Source organism: Bolinopsis microptera, chromosome 9 (assembly GCF_026151205.1).
Source record: "Bolinopsis microptera isolate Bmic1 chromosome 9, MBARI_Bmic_1.0, whole genome shotgun sequence".
NCBI lineage: Eukaryota > Metazoa > Ctenophora > Tentaculata > Lobata > Bolinopsidae > Bolinopsis > Bolinopsis microptera.
This window is the reverse complement of record NC_087080.1, coordinates 8,769,093-8,780,719: the sequence shown is the minus strand read 5'-3', so window position 1 is coordinate 8,780,719 and position 11,627 is coordinate 8,769,093. Positions and strand designations below refer to the sequence as shown.

The 11,627-nt window shown below is 35.8% G+C and overlaps 1 protein-coding gene across 1 annotated transcript in view; it reads right to left on the bottom strand.

The window, feature by feature from the left end:
- Positions 1-1,480: 1,480 nt before the first annotated feature.
- The window catches only part of LOC134820847 (surfeit locus protein 4-like), a 41,617-nt gene continuing 31,470 nt past the window's right edge, over positions 1,481-11,627 (bottom strand). Inside the window, exons 2-8 of the mRNA XM_063831483.1 lie at positions 5,377-5,500; positions 5,122-5,248; positions 4,849-4,960; positions 4,349-4,437; positions 4,033-4,163; positions 3,548-3,712; positions 1,481-3,302 (exon numbers count right to left, since the gene is read on the bottom strand). Coding sequence (XP_063687553.1) covers positions 3,216-3,302; positions 3,548-3,712; positions 4,033-4,163; positions 4,349-4,437; positions 4,849-4,960; positions 5,122-5,248; positions 5,377-5,490 — 825 coding nt within the window. The 5' untranslated portion in view covers positions 5,491-5,500 and the 3' untranslated portion in view covers positions 1,481-3,215. The remainder of the gene's footprint in view (positions 3,303-3,547; positions 3,713-4,032; positions 4,164-4,348; positions 4,438-4,848; positions 4,961-5,121; positions 5,249-5,376; positions 5,501-11,627) is intronic.

Below are 11,627 nucleotides of genomic sequence, written 5' to 3'. Positions count from 1 at the left end.
TATACTAGAAGTAAAACAAGATATGAAATTTGATTGGAACGTTAAAAGTTTAAACTGTTGTGATCGACCAGTAAGAAAAGCTAAGAAAAATAAATCAATAAATTATAAGATACGTGCTCATATTACCCTCATTATACTAATCACATTACGCAATCTGTGCACTGTTAAAATCATGTACACTGAGTTGCACAACATCCAGTACTGCAGCTGGTGCACAGTGTGCATAGTATGCCACACCGTTTCATACTTTATTACACGATTTAACTATTAGTAGTTTACCTATAAAGCTATAACATGTAATGCATGTGTGTATTATATTTTATAATGGTGTGTATAAGGGCTGATTATTACGTGTTACCGGCTATTAGGCTATTGTGTATTATGTGATTAGACACGGCACTTAGTAAAGTTTATAATTTGAAGATCTCGGGCAATGTCTCCTTATTTGGGTATCACGTGACATAGCAAGATCTTTTGTCTATATTTGGTCTAACAAGCTGCTAATCACAGGAAAGATTTGTGTGTAGAATCTTCACTGTACATAGAACAGACTAGAACAGTCTAGAACATACTGGTACTATTGCGACATAACCACAGAAATACAAGGGCACGCCTTTAGAGTCCATTATCCCTTACTTGTAAGTTGTACGTGTAACAATAAGAATCTTATTATTATATTTATTAGTATTATCAACGCTATATGAATAATGAATAATACGACGGCCCAGAACGATTATGGAGTGACATGAAAAATGTCCACGATTCATAAGCCCAAATAAGTCTAAATTGATACAGACGTCAGACACGGTAGAGAACTAATGGTACACAAGTGGTACTGCACTACAAAACGAAAGCTGGGCTCTATCCGAGAAATGTGTAAGAATTCAGTAACATTAAATTCCGATGTAATTTCACATGTATAGCTACATAAATATATGTCAATATATTTTATCAGGCGTAATGGTTATACTGAGCCTGCAATAAAGGAACGAAAGTAATGAGGACTATTAAATTGTACGCAAGTTGTCTGGATTGACGTAAGCAAGCTGCGTGGCAAGCTGTGTCGCAATAATACAGTGCTGGAAGTCACTCAATATTACACAACTATCAGGTAGATCGGAGGGCGTGCTAGAGAGAGCACGTGTTGCTCACTGGATTGTGAAATTTCATCTCATCACTTACGTTTACATCTTTTTAGTTCAAGTAAAATCTGGAATGATGTAAATTCCAGAAATTATATTATATTTAAAAGCTTGGGGAAGTATTTTCGCTATCCAATTTTGGGCTATTTGTGAAAGTAATAAAAATATTAACAAATCTAAAAAAACATATCAGAATTTGTTCGCAAATGTTTCCGCTATTTCATTAATGGCGTAATCGAAATTATCCGGACTAAAAGAAGAATGCCAAATTATAGAGCGAGGTTACTGAGGAACAGGGATTTTTAAATATTACAGTTAAGCCAATAACAACTCAAATATAAACGAGAAAGTATGTTGAAATTTGTAATATCATACAATTGAAAGAATTCTATAACATATTATACTTAATCTGTGTAATACTCTCAACATAATACAGACCATTTACCACGAGGCTACCTCTTTATTAGAATTTATATTCCTTTAACTTTAACTGGGCATTATAAGTTGCTGTTTAAATAATATAGTATTTATCTGAAGAAGTCTGTAGACTGAGGTACATGAAAGTGGGTTGTAGTGATATGTAGATTAGAGATGTAGATTAGATATGTAGATTAGATATGTAGATTAGAGTGCCCTCAACCAGTCAACCTACTACAAATGGTACACATTGTACATGCTAAATGCTAATTACTGTAAAGAATGGTCTGATTCCTCATTCCTGGGTATTGCAACACTTATAACGATTTGATGGATTATGTTACATGATCACTACTTTGTGTACATTGTACATCATGACCATGTAGTAAGATACATGAACGTTAAGAAAGAATTTACAAACAGCACCCACTCTCAGACTGAAGGGCTCTGTACAACAATAAATATAAATTATAAGGGGGGGGGGGGGGGCTGCCTTTTGTTGTACAGTCAAATTAGATCAAAGTGAGACCCCTTGGAACATTTAAATGTATATTCTTTGTGTAGAGTTACCACGAGACTACAAGCCGTGTATTTAGCACCTGGACACTAGACACTAGACAGTTTCTCACTTAGTCGCTAGATGGGGGGAACATTTAAGGGCCGTTAGCAGTTAGGGTACAGCGAGTGAGCTGTTTATCTGACGGATAAGCTAGTTAAAATCATTTCGTTGGAATGTGATCAGGGTGAGTTTTATTCTAAGTGGTTTTATCCGTGAACCTGTACTACTACAGTACAACATGCTGTTGTACATACATAATAATAACGTCTGTTGCTGCGGTATTATACAGTGCTATTAGGTAGGGTGCAGTGATGTGCAATGTTTACAGTAGAGTGTGTAGACACAGTAATTACACAAACATAAACAACACTTTACACATGACTTACCTTATGTGAATTAAATGTAAGTGCATCTATATTTTATAATTGGCCTGATATTATTATAAATACAATCCCAGAAATCGACTTGATTTCCGAGGATCAAATTTATCAGGATGTTTATTTATTTGTTTCTCAGGTCCGGAAGCAACCGTGAGAAAATCTGCACTACATAACATGAGTTAGCTGAGTATGAACTAGGCAATTAGTACTAGTGACTTTGTAGGTTTTCTTCAATTAAAGGTTGAGAAAGTGCTTGGCTAGTTAATGAGGGTAAGGAACAGACTGCTTGAAAACCAGTACAAGTGTTATTCTCTACATTACAATGCGAGAGTAGTGAGCAGTGAGTAGTGAGTAGTAGTGAGTAGTGGTGGTGAGTAGTGATGTTGAGGGCAGGATTCAAAGTTTGAAATTCTGATAATCTACATGACGCTTCATTAAACTTACAGTTGGTTATTTAAATCCATATTCTTATTGTGACAAAATTTAAAACCATCAAAAATCTTAAAAAGCTCCATTCAAATACCTTTAAAATATTAGTCGACAGACCAGTAGCTGCTCATGAAATTAGAATTTAAATTATTTAACCCCCGAAATTGTCCAGCAACAATTAATAGAAATCCCTGCTAATTAGCGATAATCATTACTAATTAGCGATAATTAGCAGTAAGTAATAGCAGGAAATGAGATCCAGATCCTCATCGTCAGGAGTTTTTCTCTCTACCAGTTTTTCTTGTGCTCATCAAAACTGACTCCACCTGGACCGAGTGTGATGACGTAGAGTAGACCGCCAATAACTGATAACGTCTGGAGAAATAGGAGGTTAGTCACTGTTACTGTAGTCATTACTGTAGTCACTTACTGTAGTCACTGTTACTGTAGTCACTTACTGTAGTCACTTACTGTAGTCACTATCTGTTAGTTCATACTGATAACAATAAATTGTTTATTATTTAAGAGCTACTGCCTACTAGACGGAACGTATCCCTTAAACGAAGCATATCATAGCAAATCTTTATATTTTGCAAACATATTAAATAAATAATAAGTACCTGAAAGAAGTCATATTTGACGAAGTCGTGCATAGCTCTACTTTTGTTGTACATCCAGAAGGGGTTGAGATAGAGATTGATGATGAAGAGCCATACAACTAGAACACAGCTAGCTAGCTTCGTTTTGTAGCCAATGCAGACACATATCATCAGAGGAAGTCCAACCTGGAACAACATTGCAATTAGTCCAAACTAAAATAATATAATGACAGCTTTTACCATTGATTTACTGTTGTCGCAAATAAGAATTAATCAGCTTTTAAATTCAAAACCGGTTTTATAATAAAGTTAAGGTCAGATTATCTCGGTATTATGAGGATATAAACCGTTTTCAGTCTTCATCCAGTTTATAAATTCTAACTATAGCTTCATAATGTACCAAGTTGTATTTCTAAAATTCAATGATTCTAGAATGGTTAAAATTGTCAATTTGGGAATATAGAATTAGATAAAAACATAGAAAGATAAAGATAAGCGGAACTTACAATGATCTCCACAGCTCGGACAATCTCAGTGAAGAAGTTATCAAAGCTCATCTCGCCGAGCAAAGTAAGGAACATAAGACAAATAAGCACTCTTCCAGCTAGTTGCATGTAGTTCTGAGGCTTATTCTCTCCTGTGTTGGTAGGAGCGTTAATTTGCTGGTCAATAGAATTAGAACGCAGAATTCTACCATAAATAATTAAATATGGGGTAATGGAGGCGGTTAATTCAGCATATTTTGTATCCTAAGAATTTAGAAAATTCAGATTAAGCTGTTACTAAACGAGATTTATAAGTAAGAAAATAAAATTAGCCTACCCATAGTAGGAACACCAGCGAACATGGTTTTAGCTTCACCCATATCCTCTGCTAGCAGTAACACAAGGCCACCCATTAGTGCTACATTTCTGAAGAATTGTGGATATGTTAGTGAAAATGTACAAATAAGGGTAATAATTAGATGCATGTTCATTTTTCAGTTCATATAATTTCAAATACCACTTTGTCAAAACAATGGGAAATAATCTTACATAAGTTAAATTTAATGATGAGATTTGGGCGAGTAATAGTGCACATTATGGTTTAGAAGTTGAAGTTCAAGAAGTTTAGATGACACGTGATGCCCATATAAGGAGATGGTCATATTACGTTTCATACTGATAACGTTCGTTTAACGATTATATGAGATAATTTATCTACATGTATTGCACTAGATGCATGAATCGTTAATAATAAATCACATTAAGGGCTGCTGCAAAAATGTATAATCCTATCAAGTATGTCCTTGTAAGTATTTTGTATTCAGATAAAGTTATAACCTGAGCAAAAATCGGACGTCGAAGAGAATTCCATAACCAACAGTTTGTGTGAGGACAACACCAAATAGTACTCCTACACATATCTTCACATACTTTCTTGCTAATACCAAACCTGTAAAAAATAACTTCTTAGTAAATAACAACTTCTGGGCCAGAGTAGACAAAAGTTAATTTTAAGGGTTTACTGTTTGTAATTGCATAAGATATTTAATTAATAGTGGTTACATGATAACTATGTTTTGAAAATGATAGCACACATGATGTGACCCTAACCTGATGGTATGATCTGTCCAAGAAGATTGTAAATAACAAAGGAGTTAGCAATAAAGGCGCCACAGTTCCAATGGTGGTTTATGTAGTTGCTTTGCTCCTTCCATTGGTACCACATTCTCACTCCGTCCTGTTCAAAGTGAGGTTAATTCTATAATTTCTGAGAGAAACATTGCAATTTAAACAGTTGTTAAACTCTGTCCTGATGTTTGTTTTCATTTTTTAATACTGATATTCAATAGATTTGATAATACTTACTTCAAGAAATGTTGCAACAAGGCATAATCTTGATAGAAAGGGGAGATAATCTTTGGTTTTTCTCAAAACAACATCAGACTGATCTTCAAGTTTCTTAATGAAGTCGCTCGACATGTTTACTCTACTAGTAAAGTGTATATTATTAGTAGGAGCATTAGGTATACAAATTTTGTTACAAAGTATACCGAAAAGGATATTTGTCACAATAATATCAAGAAACAAAGGATGAGAGCAATGACTTTATAATTTGATATTGTTACAATTCACTATTTCATAACTCGTTCTCATTTCTTTTATATTAATATCAATTTGTTGAACCATGATGGTAAAATGTATCCAGAAAAGCCAAGTTTCATCCATTATTATATAACTAGAAACCCTGTGGTCCCAAGGAGGAAACTGATATTATTCTTTGAAAGCCTTCACACCTGAAGATATAGCCAATTTAAATGTAACTTGATTAAAACATCGCTCCAAAATCCTTGCACATGATTATGTATGAATTTTCACCCTCGTTACTATGCAACTTTCTAATTTTCACATGGGCGGTGGTTGTACTTAGAGAGAAACTTTCGGATTTTAAGAGAGATATACGATAGATATGAAACTTCAAGAAAATACTGATATGATTGTTCTTAGTATAGATGTGTACTTGCATGCCACATAATTTATGAACATGTATAAACCAATCAAATCAAATCAAATCAAATAATAATGATACAAACACCATCACACGCCATTACAATCGTTTAAAGTTTTTACAAAAATCAATAAATTAAACTACAGGGGCAACAGGATCCTTGACTGAGTAGTTATAGCGAAGCCGACACCACCAGTACCTCCCCTATGTGTGTGCGGGGGCAGCACCTAAGCAGCGGCGTGATTTTAGAGTAAAATTTCAAAGAAAGTGTTTTTCTGGAGCAAATCAGCTATCTAGCATTCAAATCATAACAGTTAAAAAGATATAATACCCATGTAATGTGAACAATATAATTTTCATTAAAATTCTTGTCTCTCAAAACATTTGTAAGAGAAACAAATTTTTGTTTGATTGTGCAAGACTATTAATTAGAATATGCGTTACAACAAAATCATTAAATTGAGCATATATATGGAATATATAGTGAGGTATATGGTATATAATAATAATAATAATAATAAAATTTGGTAGCTTAAACACAAACTCTAAGCCCAGTGGATAAACCACAAAACTTATGCTCTATTGTGTGAAACAAAGATACTAGATCAAGATAACTATCAAGGATTGTATGCATAGTTATTGAGGTATATGGTATATAGTGAGCCTGGACTGCATGTATAGTATAAATGTACCAGTCCCATGAAAATGAGAAAAACGGTGTTACAATGCAAGGGTTCTTGAAATAGAGAAAGGAAGCTTCACGCCGTTAGTTTTCTCAACGTCTGGTGGAATGGGTGGTGAAGCTGAAAGACTGGTGAAGAAGCTGGCTAGTAAGATGGAATATAACACAGGTCAAAGATATTCAGACGCTGTTGGATAAGAACAACAGTGATTTCTCTCCGGGAACACAGAGGTGCGAGAAAGAACTATGTTAATATAAATAGTTTAGATTTGAATTTGGAGTCACAAGGCCAAGGGTGATTTTCAAATGTTTCTCCCAATATTTGAGATAGGGAATATATTGATTTTATGAAGGGTCGTTTTTACATATAATATTGTGACAATTTTGTGTAAATTGTTTGAATAATTAATATTTTAAAAATAAAGAAAAAACATAACAATTATCTTTGGTTTCATCCTTGTGTGGCAAAGAATTGTTTTATATATCGTTATTCCACTGGAAAGAAAATATGAAATAGGATAATGTTTTCGATAATTTTTTAAATATATTGTATTCGATAAATTAATGTTGGTGGGGAAATATTTTTATATATTTTTTCACATAGTGCAATGTATTGATTCACGATGTCAATCCTTCCTAGCTCGGCGAGGCCCAGTGGTGCATTTCGCCGATCTACGTGGTTGCGAGAATATGCGCGGCGCGAGCCAGTAGTGCATCGCGCTACAATGCGATGTGCAATGATATTTTTAAACATGTGTGATGATGTGATGTCATAAAATTTACTTTACTTAACTTAACTTTACTTTACTTTACTTTACTTTACTTTACTTTACTTTACTTTACTTTACTTTACTTTACTTTACTTTACTTTACTTTACTTTACTTTACTTTACTTTACTTTACTTTACTTTACTTTACTTTACTTTACTTTACTTTACTTTACTTTACTTTACTTTACTTTACTTTACTTTACTTTACTTTACTTTACTTTACTTTACTTTACTTTACTTTACTTTACTTTACTTTACTTTACTTTACTTTACTTTACTTTACTTTACTTTACTTTACTTTACTTTACTTTACTTTACTTTACTTTACTTTACTTTACTTTACTTTAGCATTGTGATTGATTGACGATGTCAATCCGTCGAGATCGTTGTAGCGCGATGCGTTACTGTGCCGCGCCGCGCACTCAATGATGAATGAGGCTTCTCACAGCTAGATCAGCAAAATGCGCTACTGTGCCGCGCCGAGCTGCCATGAATTGACATCGTCAATTAATCGAGATCGTTGCTCTGCGAAGCAAGAATGCTATTTCATAGTTTGCGCGGCGCGTCGAAGCGGCGAAGTCCTCCAAGCATTGTGATTGATTGCCGATGCGAATTGATTCACAATGTTGATCCTTCGCAGCTCGGTGAGGCCCAGTGGTGCATTTCGTGTTACATGTTATAACTGGGCGGCGCTCAGCCTGTCATTCCGCCGAATCTTTATGAACATAATAGCCTGGGGTCCCCAGGTAAATTTCGTGTTTTTTGTTGCGAGAAGAATTATTTGATGCGCGGCGCGGCCCAGTAGTGCATCGCGCTACAACGATGCGAAGCTTGATACATGTTTCGTATCCAAATATCGGCGGCGCGCAATTACGGAGGGGTGAGATTTTTGATGTTCATTTTGTTATTGCAGCTGTAGCAATTGAAAGTTCCTACAATCCACAGGTCCCAATTGAAGCTCCGTCCAACATTGAGTCGGGCGCCAAATGTTACAGCCATTATAAGTGTAAGTTCTGTCGATCATACCTATCAGTGTATATTTAATGATGAACTTGCAACGTGAAGTACAGCTCTTCTGCTTTCGTACCTGATACAATGCCCCTGCTTAATCTTTCTGTTCCCTCTCCAGCTCAGCACACAGCCAAGTTACTGATAGGAATTGCGCCCAGTGGGGCAATCACGTACGTCAGCCGCTGCTATCCTGGTGGCACAACCGATAAGGAGATTGTAGTGGACAGTGCTAAACTGCAGAAGCTGAGTGTTGGTGACAACGTGATGGCTGACAAGGGGTTCCTCATTCACGACATTTTACACGAAGGATCGGTGTCACGTGACATAACACCTCTATTACAAGTGGTCGCTCGTTGAGGATCACGGAGCACATCAGGGCTGCCCGTCGTCAGAATAAACTTAATTCAGTTGTTAGTATGATTGTTATATTGTGGTGTTCGTAACCTACCTTCATTGTGTTTCTTTTGACTTTGTTATCATGCTGTGCTCTGGAAATTGTGATAGTAACTGTTCGATTTATTAAGGGGGCAGGGGGGGGGGGGGGGGGTCTTTATGAAATTTCTCTCGAAATTGATTTTATAGTTGTTTCTGATAGAGGGGAGTGATATCTACCAGATGTTTTTGGTCCCATGGAAAAATTTCGTTCCTAGCCGAAATTATTGCCGGTCAAAGGTCAGCGCTCATGTGTAATTGTATTGCGCGAGCGATTTTCAATCGCGCGCCCTGAAAATCGAGTCTAAAAATCTATCTTCTCCTACATTTTTTGAGCAATCACCTTGAAACTTTCAGGATATGTTCTAACGACCATTTAGAAACTTCTGGTCTCTCAGAATTTTAAGATATGCCTTAGAAAAGTTTTTATTCGATTTTGAAAATCTTGGACCTCGTTTTTTGACGATTTTTTCAGAAGTTTCTAAATGGTCCTAAGAACATATCCTGAAAGTTTCAAGGTGATTGCTCAAAAAATGTAGGAGAAGATAGATTTTTAGACTCGATTTTCAGGGCGCGCGATTGAAAATTGCTCGCGCAATACAATTACACATGAGCGCTGACCTTTGACCGGCAATAATTTTGGCTAGGAACAAAATTTTTCCATGGGACCAAAAATATCTGGTAGATATCACTCCCCTCTATCAGAAACAACTATAAAATCAATTTCGAGAGAAATTTCATAAAGACCCCCCCTGCCCCCTTAAGGAGACTTAAAGAACATCTCCTTGTTCATATGTTGCAGGATCAGAATGTTCGTGAGGAACAGTCACAAAAAGTGAGTTGCTTACCTGCTGTGTGTTTTCGTCGCGTACTCTGGTCTTCACTCAAGTTGCAAAGCTGCAATAAACGTATCGCAAAGAACATTTATATCTGAAAATTGTGTTAGTACCAGTTTGATCAGTTAGGGTGAGGATTGCCTCGATCTGTCGGGTTCAGCTTAACTGCCTAGGTCATGAGTAGAACCGAAGGATCAAAACATATGTTGCTTGTTGCTCGTATCAACTATGAAACATCAATTTTGAGGAATAAGGAAGTGTTTATAGGTTCTAAAACCTAGCTAAATCGATTTTTCGTTCAATTTTAGGTCAGAAACAGTCATCAAAATGAGTTAATAAGAAGGTCGATTTCTCGGTTATTTTTGAGCTTTCGTTCAGAAAATAATTTGGGGCCTTCAAAGGGGGGTAACAAGAAGGCGTTACAAGTGTTACAAGCGTTCCATAATACAAAATGTGTATCACCTCTTCAACCCGCCTAACAGGGGCTTACCCTAAAAATGTAAACAAATGTGTATCACCTCTTTAACCCGCCTAACAGGGGCTTACTATTAAAGTAAACAAATTTGTTTCACCTCCCCACCAGTATCCACATCGATTATACACTGATATTTTATTGGCATATTTTACAGAAGAGGCCGCTCAGCATCTGTTGGAGGAGATGAGGACGGAGAAAGAGAAGGAAAAGAAGAAGAAAGAGAACTATCCTGTAATAAGGCTACTTGCCAGAAATTTGGTGGACCTGGTCTATAATATGACAGAGGCAGGTTTTTATCAAACTTTTAAATTCCTATTACCTACAATCAGCACGTTTATAACCAAAACTATCATCACACCTATGAACTACTCCACATCAGACATCTATGAACGTGCGCCGTGCAGTGTTTGATTTAGTAACTTTACAAATTCAATTAAATATACATAACATTTGTTCATAATTACAGGACAAAGTACCATAGTTTTTTATTTAACTTACAATTCAGATCCGCTAAAAAGAAATTCCCTATTGCTGTCAATTATTTTGGAGCACGCTGGAGAAGCACAGCTTCCAAGCACAATCTCGGTACCTTCGTGAACATGTCGAATTTTCAAATGTCATGTATTTTAGATTTGAATTTGTCTTTATTGCTATTTAAATTAAACTTATAAAACCCAGGGAAAGGATGCAGAACGAGGCAGAGGAGTCCCAAGCATCAACATCCCAGCTGTCTGACACAGCAATTCACCAACAAACAATTGACAAACTTGTTGAGGAGACGGCAGAACTGTTCAGGACAAGGGACAAGCAGAATTCGAACATCCAACAACTCAAAGGTAATTACGCTGTAAGTCACTCGATTGATGATTTGTCTGTCAAAGCATAACACATCGTAAATTAACCCAAACGGCCAAAAGTAATTTACAGGTGACACTTTTTAATAACACTTTGATTCGGGCTTCAGATGAGCTGTCGGTTTTAAGATCTCAGCTTCTCTCCTCGAATACTGATTTGTCTTCAAGCACAACAACACCGCACCCGTAAGTTTTATTTAAATTTGATTTAATTCTGAGCAATATTTTAGGTTTTTTCAGTTTTTATCGCATGAAACATTATACATCATGATTAATGTATAATGTGTTAATTGCTATGATGATTTATTTGCATTATTTTAAGCATGCTGCAAAGTGCAGAGGCTAAAACGCATCAATCTTCTTCAATCTCGATCTATCTATGTCATGCGTTATGTATAAAATGTTGGATGTGATTATATATCTTAAAGATTACACTGTACAGTGTAATCTTAAATCTGCAGACTGCATTCAAATACATGTGATTCTATACCTTCTAAGCCTTAATCATATCTAGTTAATCCTAATTTCATCAAGTTTCACTATTTTTTGTT